Genomic DNA, 16,308 nt, shown 5'->3' with positions numbered 1-16,308 from the left:
ATATATATATATACATATTTGCTGATAAAATAATTATTATTACTGACATTATAGCAATAATAATCATAATTATAACACGTAATTCTAATCAAATACCAGTCTTTCTCTAAGTGTAGCATTAATTAATGGATAACTACACTCATAGAAAAACATAGTAATAACATTATCACATTAAGACATAGGTCGAGAAGAATATAATTTAAGGTAGCAAATGTTTAGGGATGGGAAATTTTGAAAAGAATTTTTTTTAGTTATTGAAAAAATATTAAAAAATTAGAAAACATTAAAAAAAGAAAAAGTTTTTGAATTAAAAAAAATTTATCTCTTTTTCATGAAACAAATATAACGATTATATATTGCAGAATATAGGAGGTAAACAACAAAGTTTACATATGCAGCTTTATATATAGCGTTCTGTTATTCACTGCAAATTCTGAAAATCTATAGCTTACGTAATGTCTACTATAAATTTTAGCAGTCTTATACTTCTCAATACAGAATTAAATATTGCCGTCATATTTGTTTTGTATCTAGATTTTTATTTGAGAGTCTCCAATAAAGATCTATTCTTTTTTAAAGAGTTCCGAACTGGTAATTATAAATTTATAATTATAATTATAAAATAACAATAATAAACAATTTATTAAGATCATATATGTGAATACACAACAAATAAGAATTTAAAAAGCCTATTACGATTTTAAATGCTTAAATAATTTCTATGTGAATTTATATATACTAAATATATATATGTAGATAATCATTGGAACTGTGCACCGAATTGGTTTTCTCTAGGGTACGTAGAATCCTCTAAGAAAAGATTTTTCCTGTAATTCTATATTGGCAGCTATTACCCTTAAAATTCGAGGAATCTCACCAAGGCAACGTGTTGGGCATGTATGTACAACTAATCTTATTAGTTCGATAGCACGATCGGCATCCATTATATTCAGCCATGCTCGTGAAATTGAAACGGACAGAAGGTAGATAGGTAGTAGGTGCCAGAGATAGTTGTGCTCTTGCACACCGCACGTACGAGAGCTCCAACATGTGTTCAGATTGTATGGTAATAGCTCATGCATGCGCTATTAACTCGTATACGGTCGTGTGATAATCTTTGCTCGTTCCGCACCTACTCTACGTATCAGTCGCGTATCGCGACGGTAAAACTTTGTCCCAGAATTTTGGGCTATCGCCATCCGTCACGTGCATGCTGAACGCGCATTTAGCCCTCGTTATTGATGTTACGTTTGAAAACGTGATTAAAATAGGTGTTTCATCAAAACTCGGCGGATGATTTCACTGAAATCTCTTTCTGGCTGAGATACTGTTGGTTAACATTTTGAAAGTATCTTTTGCACCTGCACTGTCAATGTTTCATGCAGATGAATGTAATGCAAAATTTCATTAGAAAAAATATTTAATAATAATTCAAATTCGTAAATAAAAATCCACCGAGAAATGTTCAACACAACTAAAGTGAAGGAAGCCATATTCGGTCTAAACGGATCTTGGTATCTAATAATGCAATATTTATGCGAAACTGAAAATAAGCTTAAAGTGGAAATTAATAAGATTTACATGAATATTATTAAACATATCCGCTTTGATTGAATATGATTTTCTTTGCTTAAACGTACTTAGTGACAGATAGCATCATGTCCAAAATTAGGACTAAGAGTCTTGGAATATCAATTCAATTGAAATGTCTTTAAGGTATTTTTAAGATGTCTTATGTCTCGATTCCAGATGTACAGGCGCGTTGTCTAGTTTATATGATTTTATGCAAAAACATATGGAGACTACTTCTAGGATAATTTTCACGCTGATTTCAAATTTGCTACAATATATATTTACAAAATATTTACATCAGATTGAATTTCTGAAATATAAGAAAAGACATTTTTCCAATATATCGTGAAGTTTATTAAAATTAGAAAATAAATCAAAAGTATTGAGAATTCAATTTTTATTGTTTATATGATTTAAGATTGATTTCACGTACTAAAGTTCAGTAGTTACTTACAATTAGTATATTTTTGTTCGTTTCAATAACGATTTTCTTCCTACTAACGATTTTCAATTATTATCAAATTCTTATGATAAAATCCGCTCTGCTTATCCCTTTTCGCATCCAAATTATGCAGGAAAATATACAATAAAGGAATATTTGGTTCTTATATAATATTTGGTTCTCATATGTTAATATTAATTTATTATACAATGAACAAGATTGTAACATCGAAGCAATGACATACGTAGAAGACATCCACTGTTAATCTAATTATAATATCAACGTTTTGTACTGATGATGGTAAAATCTTGACCGAAACGTATACAATATTATATGTTAATATATTAATTCGGAATATATAATATTATTTATCTCTAAAAAACATCTTTAGCTGGCTATATGTTCCTTTATTGTATATTTATACTTTAAGCCTTCAGAAAGTATAGCATTTAAATATAGCATTTAAATAGGAAAAATAAGGTTACATTTTAAAAATCAATATGATACATCTTAAAAATGATTTATCTTAAAGTTAACTGCATGCTTAAAAATTCGATCTGATGAAATATTTCTGACAAATTCAGCGTTTTAAAATATATACGTTAAAGAAATTGTTTCCTTTTTTTGTAATAAAAATTATTCAAAATTTAAACTAGTGTAATTATGTTTCTTTTTTATATATCTTCTTATTTTACAGTTTGCTGTAAACATTAATAACTTGAAAATGTACTTTTCACGGACAATTGGGAACATGGAAAATTTCTTCGTATCCTGTTTGCATATGAAAATTAAATAGCTCTATCCATTGCAGTCTTATTCACATGTATGCATTACTAATGACACTACTTAATTATCACTGGTTAACTTATCGCGATGTTGAAACGTGAGATCGCGTGTTCGCATAGCGAATTGCTCATTGCAATTGCTGCTGGATGCACTTTTTTTACTTACGTCGCTGACTCCTTCGGGACTCGCAATGGGAGCAGTGGTGCCAGGCTGCGGTATGATGCTCGGAGTTATCGCCGATGTTGCGCCACCATTGTTGTTGCTGCCGCCCGATGGCGGTGGTAGTCCCGGCGGAGGTGTGCCAGTCCTCCCAGGACCCCAAGATTCCATCATTGTGGGCGAGCCACATGTTAACGGGCTTAACACATCACATAAGTTTTGATTAATCAGTCATTCGTTCAAGTTGCACATGTGAGATCACATTTACTGTATACTATTTTAATTTTCGAACACTTGCGAACACTACCCGGATAAGTTCAGAAATTATTTCGCACTTTGAAATAATAAAAGGAATGTTTTCTTTAAAGATTTACTACGGATTAGTAAACTTATTACGGATTAGTCACACGCCTAAATTTGATCTTTTTTAAGAAGTATTAAAATTTTATCGGAATTACGGAAGATCTCATTAAAACCAAGTTGGTTATAAATTTTGTGTGATACTCAGCGGGACTTGTTATCTCTGGCTTTATGAAAGATTCAAGTGGGACACGATTATACAGATAAACAATAGTTATTGCGAGAAAATCAGCGATACAGTACGTATTTATATCCAGTACAGGTGAACCCTCTGATAAAAAAAATAGCGAAACAGGTGCTTTCCATTAGCCTGACCAGGAAATTGTGGTTGACAATGGCCAGCCATATTTACTGTAACCCCTTTCCCTTCTCTTTTTTCATACCAGGATGTTAATCTGAAAGATGGTTTGCACGCGTAGCTCAAGCCCGCAAATGGCCGCGTCGTGGGATGGCAAGAGAATTTTACTGTGTAAATCCTAAGATTATGGGGATGGTCGATAACGCGATACGGAACGGAGGTCGAGTGAAGTGTGTCAGTGTTAGGTCAGACTAACCAATCGATAAACAACCTGAACCTGCGGCGCAATGCGTGTGTGCTTGCATGTGTGCGTGTGTCGCGTTAAGGGTCACACGCGATTAGAGATCATTAGTCGGAAACGAATTTCTTTGTATTAAAATTACGAAATTACTAAAATACTGTAAGAGTAGTATTTTGCGATATTCGTAATTAGAAAAGACAATTGAAGATTCGTTCGAAGTGATTTTTTTGTGAAAAAGGTAAAAAATTCGTTTTGATATTTCATTCAATGTGTACTATAGTATAGGTGAGACATAATTTTATTTATTATAATTTTCTTTAAGAACTAATTTACAAAATTCGGCTCTGTACGCACTTTCGCAGCTTCATAGAAAAAAAAAAAGTTAAAAAAGTTTTGTGACGCAATATTACTTCTAGAAAATAAAATACAATAAAATGTGTATCCGTATTGTAAATAAAGAGTATATCATTTTATATATTATAATGTCTTTAAGAGCGAAATTGAAAAATTTGGTTTTTTAGCAGACTTCGTAGCTTCATAAAATATAAGTCAAGAGAAGTTTCATGACAAAATCCTTCTTCTGCGAGACAATACCCAAGTAGCAAGATGATGTTAAATAATGTCATAATAATGTTTTTTAACGTCAATAAGACGTCATTAAAATGTTACCTTGCTACTTATATAACAGAATCTGATAGTGCACGTAGCTGCATCACAAATAAGAAGTGAATGAGTTGGTCCGTCACTCCTGTGACGACCTTTAAACTACAATTGCATTCCATGCATTCCATGATGGCGCAATTCCACGTTCACTGTTGTTGTTTCGTTAAACAATCATTCTTCATTATCCGTCTGCCGTTATAGAATTTATGGATATATAACCATATCATCCTTTATCGTTTTCAAAGCCCGACATATTTGTAACGCGATTAGATTCGATCGGAAGGGAATTATGTAAGAGAACAAAAACGCATGGGATAGGTTAAGCGAATGCATAAACAGTTACAGATACCGTGCGTCGTACAAAGCAATAGCCTTCCATGTCGCGGAGCGACATGCCCGCAGGAGCCATTTGTGAGCGTTCACAACTATTCAGTTGGTCGCTTCATTATATTAACTGTTTCTTCTTATTAAATATGTACGAATATATAGGATGTAATTTAAATAAACAAATGAACAATGGGTTTGCGGATATATTTATATGAACTTTTCCATACTTTAGGAGTAAATTTTTGAAATATGGAAAAGTTCATATAAATATATCCGCAAACCCATTGTTATTGAGATACAAATATTCGATCACGAACTGTGGACTGTCAAAATAAAAGTTATTTTTGAAAGCATTTTTGTAAGCAATATTTAATTCAATAATCATAATTCAATTATTTATTAAACACTCAAAAAGAACGCTCAAATTTGGATGTAATTTCGGACCATCAACTGAAAGTTAATGCTCAAAGAAAAATCAAAATAAATGGCTTTATTATATAAAATTAATTAAATCTGTTTTATTCATAAAATAATATTATTAATTTGCAACATTTTTCGAAATATACACGACAAAATTATAATTAAAAAGCGCTCTCTCTCTCTCTCATTTAGGAATTAATTTCCTTATTTTTCTAAATGGTCACCCATCCAATCGTATCCTAACGGTGCTTCACTACTGCAATCGTATGGGAACTGTTGTTTCGATGATCCAAGAACACTGAATATTAGTGTATAACTGTGATGTATCTTAATAGGGCTTCAACATCTTTAGGACTGCGTTTGAAAACATCATCTGAATGCTCTTGTATTTTATATTAACCTTGTTTCACATTGGATAACAAGAATAAAACAATGGGAGTACTTGGATAATTTCCGAACAGCATAGATAAAGTTTGTCAAAAAGATGTTTCATGCGTATAGTATTAAAATATATTTCTTTCATAAATGAATCTGACGTATATTCAACATTTCAGCGTTAATTTTATATTCAACATTTCAGCGTTAATTCTATATTCAACATTTCAGCGTTAATTCTATATTCAACATTTCGTTAATTCTCAATCATAAAGATTAACATTTAAGTGACACTTACATTCAATTTTTAAAATACCACTCAAAGGTTATTAAGCCGTTTAAAATTTACATTCATCTATTAAGTGTCATGAGTAAATCGCAGTTGGATGTTACCATCAAATTCGGTATATAGTATGGTGTATACACCAAACTATTCACCGAATTTAATGGTCACACCCAACTGACATTCAACATTGATGTTCAATGCTTAATTGATACTTAATATTGAATGTTTACACTAAGGCAACATATTATATTATCGTCTCAAGTGACACTCAACATTGATGGTCAATGCTTAAATGACACTCACTGTTGACGGTCAACACTTAACTTTGATGGTAAACATCTAAATTTGAGTGTTAACACAATAAATTGAAGGTTTTTTTTTTTGTAAGGAATGATCAATTTGATAACAACTTTTTAATAAACAATGATTGTCGATTGAAATGTTCTGGAGACTATTCAGGACATTGGCCATGACAAGATTTTCACCCCATCTCTCTCTCTCTCTCTCTCTCTCTCTCTCACTGAGAGAAAGAATTTTGTTGAATTTAACAAGCCAGTAACCGGTGATCAGTAAATATGTGACAACAAATTTTGTTGCTGCTAGTTTGCTATACCAACCAATTATTAACAGAAGCAAAGCAAACTATATAGAATCTAACTTATCTTAACTATCTTTTGGATAGACTTTAGTTCATTTACATAGAATTCCTAGATGATCGTAGAGTCTTAAGTCGTAGGAAATCGACTAAACACAGTCAATATAGGGAAAAAACTTGATTAGAATTGGTCAATTTCTTACAATTTGAGACCTCATAACTGTCTAAGACTTATATATATATATATATATATATGCATGAGCCTCTTATTCGCTAGCGATATTATTGATTATTTATTTATTACATTGACAAATTAATTTGCAATCATAACAAATCGATCATTTTTTAAACAAATATCACATTTGTTTGCTTATTTTACACTCTGTAAATTTGAAAAAAGAATGTTCAAATGACTAAAGATTTAGCAAGATACAGATCTGACAATAATTTTATTTGGATCTTCAAAATACAGTTATAAGAATGTTAAAACTTTTGCAGCTTGTTATCAACACTTAAACATTATTAAATATATCATTTTGATAATTTGACAAAATTTTTTCAGATCTATCTAGCTAAATTTTTAAATACTTTAACAAAATCATTCTTTCCACGTGTCAAAGAGATTGCTATAATCTGCTGTATCCAAAGAACAAGGTTTTAATGACGTCTTATTGATGTTTAAAACATCAAAATGATATGTTCAATAATATTTAAGCGTTGATAACAATGCTGCAAAAAGTTTTAACATTTTTGTAATCAGTTTTATCATCCTATTTATTTTAAAGATCCAAACAAAATTATTTTCAGATCTGTATCTAGCTAAATCTTTATTGAGAAAAACCGTTTTTTCCATACACCTGTGAATATAATGCTTATTATAAAAATAATTAAAAACATGACAACTCTGATTACTATAGAAGATAGAAGGCAGATTACAGAATAGGTGAAAAAATTGTCACGATATCTTGTACAGCTTACGTTGCATTCTCGAATTATCAAAATTACTTCTTCACAATTTGTTTAGACGTTATTACATAGTTATTAGTCGTTTGTGTTTACTGCGTTGTCGTAAAATTTGAATTTTAGTATTTAATATTAGCTTAGTCTAAAAGAGCTATATACATAGATTTGAAAATAATGAATTATTTTGATGTTTAACAAAATTATTTTCAGATCTAATTCAATTTATCTAATTCAATTTTTTGATTTCAGCAGATAACGGAAAGTTTTATAGTACGTACTCTTTACGTAATTTGAGAGTTATGTTGGTATTAATTTTGTAACCTTAGTCTAGCTTGAAGGCCTTGAGTTTTAGCTTTAAATGATATATATAATTCTATAGCATAATTGATATCATTTTAATTGGTTAATAAATTTGTATCAAATATAGTTATATAGTCACAGAAATATCTATATATATTAAATTATTTCAAAATAAAATAATTTTCGTAATTCCTTTTTTTCGATTAATTAGAAATTAAAAGCCGGTTCAAAAAGCCGGTGAATATTATTTATGTAATAATTATTTACTATTTCGCGAGAGGAAGACTTTTCATAAAATGCAATAGAAATAACTATAGTATATTAAACAACATCACTTAGAAATAGTAGAACAAGGGATAACTCATTCTCTTAACAGCTTCACTTTACCCACGGTGTGGTTTGTCCGCAGTTTTACGAGACGTTGCGTCGCCGTCGCAAATGCGGCGTTTAATTACCGTTCATTCGAATTAAATTAATTAATTCCGCGCTGAATGCCAAGGATTTAACACGAGATTAGTCGACGCTCGATAAAATTGGTCCCCGCCTGCGTCGTTTGTCTGTTAATTGAACATAAAAACTCAGACTCGGGAAGGAATAACAAACTTTCCCGAGAGAGTTGAGAAACTGAGGAGGGGGCCGTTTAATTCATTGGAAAATTTATGTGGTTGATGGTTCGTCAACGCTAGGCTGAATTTGCAAGAATTTTGTAATGGCGAGACATTCATCAATTTTTTCAAGATTTCTATACTAATAATGTTAGGGATAAGAGCATGGATGATTTGTTTGGAAAATGTTCAATGGTGTTCGACACAGAGTAGAGAATCGTTGCGAGAAACGAACCTTCATAAGAGATAACAACTCGTCGAGATAAAGAGAGATCTCCTTTCCGACCCTTTTTGCGAACTCTCGAAAATGTTTACCTGCCTTCCCCTCCCTTCCCTGCCGGCTCAGTGATTTGTATGCATGAGCGAAGTTGCAACGCAACGAACAGTTCATCATTCAAGCAAATGAAGATGCGATATGCTGCGCGACGATGAAAATCCATTTCTTGGATTTGATTTTAAGTCCGAAATAGATTGTTGATTTTTATCAGATAATCTCGAGCACAACGATCTTTTATCCAAAGGATTAACCTTCCAGCATCACCCTAAAATTTTTGATCGTAGTTTACACTCTGAGCCATTGAGGGAAACAGCATATATTTTTTATGATTTCGGACTACATAAAAAGTTGAAAAAAATCTTGTATATTTGTGAAACATTTAACAATAAATTTTTACTATAATAAAATCTAGACTATATTTTATTAATTTTTTACACGTTGAAATCTAAATAAGAATTTTGAGAAAACGTGCCTTAAAAAGCACAAAGTGCTGCAGAATTAAGATAACCAATATCTTAAGTCAATATACGGAAGGAACAATTTTGCTGAAATATCTAAAAGAGCTATATACATAGATACAGATTTGAAAATAATTAATTATTTTGATGTTTAATAAAATTATTTTCAGATCTGTATCTATCTAACTCAATTTTTTAATATTTCAGCAAAATCATCCCTTTCGTGTAATAATCAGGAAATAAAGCGAATTCATAAACAAAACTTTTGGTTCTACATAGCGCGAAAAAATCTAATAACAAATAAATTTAAACCCTAAGACTGCCAGTTGAAAAGCACAGACAACAGGGAACAGGAAATAACACATTTGAACTTATCAGAAATTGTATACATATATCTATCAGATTCAATCAGATAGGAGAAATTTTCTATTCTCTGTTCCTCTATTGCCTCTACTTTTCAATTGTAGGTATCTTAAGTTTAACTGTCATTAATAATTCAAAGTATATAAAGACATATTTTTCGAAGAATTGATCGTCTGCTTCTCGAAAGTGAAATTATTTAGCAACGAATAGAATTATGGGCCACAAAAGACAACAGTTGATTATCATCAGTGAGATCGATGAATCTTGCACCAATATTTATCGCAGGTATTTCGCGTTCGGCGTATCGCAAGGGGCTGAACTTTATCGCCGGATGCGATCAGCCGACTCGCGCGCGCGGTAGATTTATCGACGTTTACAGCAGCAAGGTAACCCTGACATCGATTCCCGCCAGGCGTGTTGACAGAATGATTTCGTAATACAAATAGATGCACGTAATAGTGCTGTTTCTTTGCTTGGAAAAAAAAGTTGAACCATTTTCAGGTCTATCTTTGTTAAGATGTATATGTAAAGGAGAGATATATATAAAAGATATTATTGAACATGCAAGAAACATGTGTCCAAATTTCCCTTTTTTCTTAATTATATTTCTTAATTTTCTGAAGCTAAGAAGAATGTATTAAATCCACTCACATCATATTCGATATCACAAATAAATGAAAACGGCCATGGCAATCATGCCATATTCTCATATTCCTATATTCCTATGACGATATGTATGAATTTTTACAATTTCGATATGTATGAATTTTTACAATTTCCTATTTTAATGATTTAGTATTGTTTATATTTTTCTTATATGCAAATTTGAATTATTGTTATTAAAACAAACTTTGCATTCATGCATTTATATAAGTATATAAGTTACGTCATTTTGTGCAATCCTTGAAATTAATTAGTTCTTTTATTTAACTAACTATAAATTAAATTGGTTTCACAGACTCAGTAACTTACAGATTATGACGTCAACTTTAGGGGAGATTACATTTTCCGAACCTCAGTATCTTTTAATCTCCTTTTAAATGCAAATTATAATAGATTCGATTTCAAAATTAATAAAAAAATCTATAATTCCTTTCATAATTTCATGTACTCGATATTTGGACGAAAAACATATTTGTATAATTCTCGGGCAAAAAATATTAGAAAGCATTTATTCGTTTGCATGCCAATAATTTCCACGCTGGCATGTCATTAGCGCGTCGCTGACATTTCCAATGGAAACGGCGCATTTGTAGTGATAATTTGTTTTTGAACAAGATAACGCTCGCATAATTATGGAAGCTTGAATATTTTTCCTATATACGATGAAACCACATCTACATTACTTCAAATTATCGACCTTTTTAGCACTTTGTGTGCTATGAAAATACAATACAAATTATCACACTAATATACTTTTTCTAGTTGAGCTCTTTCGAAAGTTCGAAGGGATTGTTTGTTTCAAGGTAACTTTTCTTGTCGCAATCTTGTCACATTTGTAAAAAAAGAATGCCTTATCGTTGTGAAGAAAAAGCTTACTTATTTTTTCAAAGCAACAAGCAAAATATACTTCGACACGAGTTAGAGATAATAGTTATCAAAGAAACTTAAAAACTTAAATTTAAAAACCCAGTATTTTAAAATTTTGGATATGAAAGTTTTTTACTCGGATATATATTTTCTTTGAATATTTAACGCCATATTAATGTTCTAGAATTCAGTTTTTCATCCAAAATATTTAGTGTAAAATGTAGCTAAACAATCAAAATATAGCATACAATGACTAAGTAGCGTTGGCCATGGATATACTTAGATTCAGTTTCGAAAAGATGTTATCACTGCGTACAACACAAAATTTCCGCCTTGATATTTATAAAAACAAATGATATAAAATAAGACAAAAATAACGTAAATATTAATAAATTTTCCAACAAATATCAAGAAAAATGAATTCTATATATTTTTTTAGGAAAAACAATTTTTTTTATCAAAATTCTCAGTTACGATGAGTAGTCATTTCATTCTTAGTTGTTGACGATATCTAATGTGAAAATTTTAACACATTTTGGCACATTATGTATTAAAGTTAATATTGATCATTGATAATTATGATGGTTTACTTGAGTTTGGAATAATCAAGATCATAATATTTTTTATTGAACAGGAGATATTAAGAAAACAATCGAGGACTTTTGATGAATTTGATACTGTGAGATATTATGGATTGATTATAATACATATATCATGGACACAATTATGATTATATATATTAACTCTATTAACTTGTTATTGTGACAGTTATTTTTTTTAACTTGATTTTTTAAATATGCGATTGATGAAGATTTTTGTTAAGTCGAAATTAGTTTCGCATGTAATTTTAATATAGGTATCAACACATTAAATTTACAATAATTACAATTAACATTCTGTATTTTTAATTTTTTATCTCGTCTTCGACTATTTTTATTATTATACTGCAAAATCCTTTTATTCTGAAGTAAAAAGAAATCTATTCTTTTTATCTTTAAAATCCACTGTTATAAAATTTTCACGATGACAAAATTAATTTCTTTAGTTGATTGATTGTAATATATGCAAATTTCAATTAGATCATAGTGCGTGAATATATAGACTGCGTTATAACAGATTTATGGTATCAATTATTACATATATAGTTCCTCCACGCTTTCGCGCCTTATACTCATGCACGCTATCATTAAATGTATATGAGAAAATTGGAATAAAAAAATTGGAAAATTATATTCGCATGTTGATTGTTTAATCAGATTCACAACAATTCATCAGAGTTTGAAAATACATTTTTAGCATGCTATTTGATAATTGTGTATGGCTGCTGTTAATTGAATTATACAATATTTAAATTGCAATAAAAAGAAATTCGGTTTCTTGAAACTCTTTCAAAGATTTAACCTACATAGCGTTATCGTATCGCTTGTTCAAATACATTGATTTTTCCACGAACTTTCGTCATGATTTCATTTTGCTATAATTAATTATACTTAATTGTTTAGCTTTTTCGTGTAATTGTCTCACGATATTATATTACAAATATATGACCTCAAAAGCAACTTTTTTTATATTTCTCAGATTAATTAACTTTAAAACGAACTGACTTCATTTATGTAATCAACGAATTCACGTTCTCACGTGAAGGTCTTTGGGAACGTGCATAACGTCAAATTTCCTCGTTGAATTGGTATATTTTGCTAAAACTCTGCCAAAAATTGTCGGCGACTTTTAATTTGGAGAAATCTTCGCGATAATTCTATGAATATCTTAAATCTCAAGTTAGCATGCAATTTCCTTTCTGTGAATTCAACTGTGCAATTTAATATACCGCATTCTTCTATACTAATTAGATTTGCAAGGAATGTGATCATTTGCGCAACACATAAATTTGTTAATAATACGTTATAAAAGTATAATTTAACTACATAATAATAATCCGAAAAATAAGTAACTGGCTTAACTTTAGCTCTCTCGGAAAAATGTTTTAAATAAATATTACACGATTATTTAATTAATTTCAAAATAACATTGATATCCATAAATACAAGTTTTCACGTAATATAATGGATATAATTATACAAAAAAACTGACTGTAATGTTTCTTGTGATAAGAAACATGAATGTCTGGAACAACGCGTTTAATTGACAAAATTTTCTAATAAACAGATAACAAATTATCATTATTCTTGGTTATCTTCGAGTCGCGCTTGCTAACTTTCACATTGTTTGCTCATCGCTTTTTTATGGCGTTTTCAAATAAGGGACATCAAGAAATCTATTGTCATTCGACATTCGTGCTTTGAAACTTTGCGTCATAACAGTTGCGTGCCAGTCATGGTTCACTCTGAAATACGCTTCATCGCCTTGAAATTCACTGCCTAGAATGGTGTATCGCTCCCTCCCTTCCGGTCTTTGCACGCATCCACTATCTTGTTGGCAGGACGAGACATACCTTACGAGTACATTTCTCACTGTTAACATAATCCTATAATGCTGTTTCATGTCACGAACGAAATAACTTTTCTGAATTACCATAAAAAAATTTTATCAACTAGCACTGGCTATCATGATTTCAGTAGGTAATTAAAAAATGAACAATAATAAGTTATTCTAGAGAATATAAGAATTCTAGACTATAAGAATAAGAATCTAGCTATAAGAATAAATCAAATGAGTAAGAAAAGAGTCAATCAAGGCTAGATAATTAGTAAGAAAGATGTGCATTAAAGATTTATATAAAAAACATTATTTAGATAAGATCTATTTGATCATATTAATTCTTTCCTTATTTATTTACAAAATGGATTTATTATATTGCTGTAGACACAAAGATTTATAAATACAAAATTTTCGAAAAGTTTGCTATTAGTAAGAGCTGATGCAGACGATGAGCTTGTTATGCATTAGAAATCTTTTAATGCTTGACTAAAGTGAATTAATCTTATGATTGAATGTCAGTTATGAATCATTCACATTTTCGGAAAATGAGAGAAAAGAAAAGAAAATAGAAACAGATAGCAATACTAAAATAAAGGATAACTTTGACTCAAAATCGGCGTTTCTTGCTTTTTTTTTTCAAAATTTTTATAATACCCAAATAATATGCATATTAAAATCATAAGACATTAAAAAAATGTCTTAAAGACGTTTGGAGATTTTTTTATGGCCTAATCTTGAACATGCGTGCTATTTAGACATTTTTTAAAAATTTAGGCCAAGGTTATTTCATTTTAGAAAAGGAAAACAAATGCTATCTATTCGCTATTTTTGATCCACTTTGGCCAGACTCTGATTAGATAGTCTCAACTATGCTTTGATAGATTACCTTGATGTTGACCCTATGATTCAGAAACAACTGTAGAATAGTGTCTAGAACTATGCCGGACATTGTTCAATATGTCCCGGATAGAATTGAGCTTAATGGCGGCTGTAAGTCACTCATGATCATGTGCGATGCTTAGGAAAAACAAGCAGAAGTGTAACCTCATAATCATCGCGAAAGATAGTAAAGTTGGTACATTTGTCAATGTCATCGTTGAGTTGAGCTTTAAAATCCTCATAGGACATAACTTGAACGTTCTGGTTTATTGCCCCAATAATATCATCGACCAATTTCTGGGTTGGCGAATTCTCTTGAGTTTATGAGTATTCATTAATTATGTTAATTTCTTATGGTTAAACTGGAAAACTACGATATGAATCTTAACGCGGATTTTCAGATCGATAGAGCCTAAATTCCTTCTAGTCGTGAACTTTCCACGAACAAAATGACGCCCAGATTGTAAGGAAGAGAAATCCGACTCGCTTTGTGCCCGGATGAGTGAAAGCTGAAATTAGCTTACTCCGACAAAGTTGGTATTATCAAACCATGCTTTATATTCATGCTTTGCGCGCCGGAAAACTTTGTCGCGCTATCAGCTTATAATCACATTCCGAAAAGCAGTGCCTTCTTGGTACTATCCCCCCCCTCTCTCTCTCCCTCCCCCCCCCTCTCTCTTTCTAAAGACATTACACCTCTTAGAATAATTTTCATCATGCGAAACTAACCATGATTTCAAAGTCGAATTTTGATATCAAGTATTTACATCATTTGTGCGAGATCAACGAAGAGCGCAACCTTTGAATTACGAAATATCTATTCAAATATATAATTCAAGCTTTCTAAATTCTAAATACATAGTATAATGTAACTCAAATAATACAAATTAATCGAAATTATGTTGAGAAAGACTACGAACCATAAGAAAAAGATTGAATATAAATAACAAGTATAATTCTCGTATAATTAATAAGAACTAAATAAAGTAAAAATAATCTCATCAGAATGATACGAAGTAAAATCATAAGAACTATACAAACGATGTTTCGACTCCGATCGAGTCATTATCAATGTTTAATTAAACATATAATTGATATAATATAATAAATAATTGATATAAATATATTTAAATTTTGAATGGCTTAATATTAAAACTAACAAGAAGAAAAAGTACAGACTTCTAATAGGTGTAAAAATTGCTTAATAATATCTTCAAGATGGCACGCTGATATTAAATCCAAGAGGCTCCTTTTTCAACAATAATGTCACTGCGTATATACAATAATGATGCTTATTCGCTTCTAATGTCACAATTAATTCATGATAGAATTACATAAAGTCAAAATAGAAGAACGGTGAGATAATAATCTATTATATTTTTTTTACTTTATTCTCACTTTTTAAATTTATCTTTTTACTAACGATCGAATTAATTTCATATGTTTATATTCTTATATCAATAGACATCAATTGTTTTCATATTTTTATATTCTTATATCAATAGACTATTATCTCATCGTTTTTATTTACTTTGATTTTATATAATTCAGAGTTGGGATTTAGTTGCATATTTCAGTTGATTTTCAACTTGGTTTCCCCTTATTTTACTAACCCGCGCGCAGCTTAAATGCCGATCGATTTAAGGGCGCACGATTTTGCGATGAATTTCGCATAGAAGTCGTACGTCCCAAAGCAGAGAAGGAAATGGAATGGGAATCGCTTCGGGTGAAAGTTGTGTGCTTCTATGCGGAGAGATGAAGTAGAATAAATAATTTAAAAAAGGTAATTCAAAAATAGGTAGACTATATATTTTTCCCGACTTATTATCACTAACATTTGAATCGTAACAAAGATTATTATCGACATTGCAGTCGAAAAATTCGGAAAAAGTCTTATTCTGCATAATTATCCAATCATTTTTTGTGGTTCGTAGTTCTGCTTAACATAATTTCGATTAATTTCTAAATTC

General features: G+C 30.5%; 1 protein-coding gene across 8 annotated transcripts in view; it reads right to left on the bottom strand.

Moving 5' to 3' along the window:
* The window catches only part of LOC108692208 (potassium voltage-gated channel subfamily H member 6), a 219,153-nt gene that overhangs the window by 106,525 nt on the left and 96,320 nt on the right, over positions 1–16,308 (bottom strand). For all 8 annotated transcript variants that reach the window (XM_018200375.1, XM_018200373.1, XM_018200374.1 and 5 more), the window contains one exon: positions 2,966–3,158. In XM_018200375.1, coding sequence (XP_018055864.1) covers positions 2,966–3,158 — 193 coding nt within the window. The remainder of the gene's footprint in view (positions 1–2,965; positions 3,159–16,308) is intronic.

Source organism: Atta colombica, unplaced genomic scaffold (genome assembly GCF_001594045.1).
Source record: "Atta colombica isolate Treedump-2 unplaced genomic scaffold, Acol1.0 scaffold65, whole genome shotgun sequence".
Classification (NCBI taxonomy): Eukaryota; Metazoa; Arthropoda; class Insecta; order Hymenoptera; family Formicidae; genus Atta; species Atta colombica.
The sequence above is the reverse complement of the archived record's forward strand: the minus strand, read 5'-3'. Positions and strand labels throughout refer to the sequence as shown.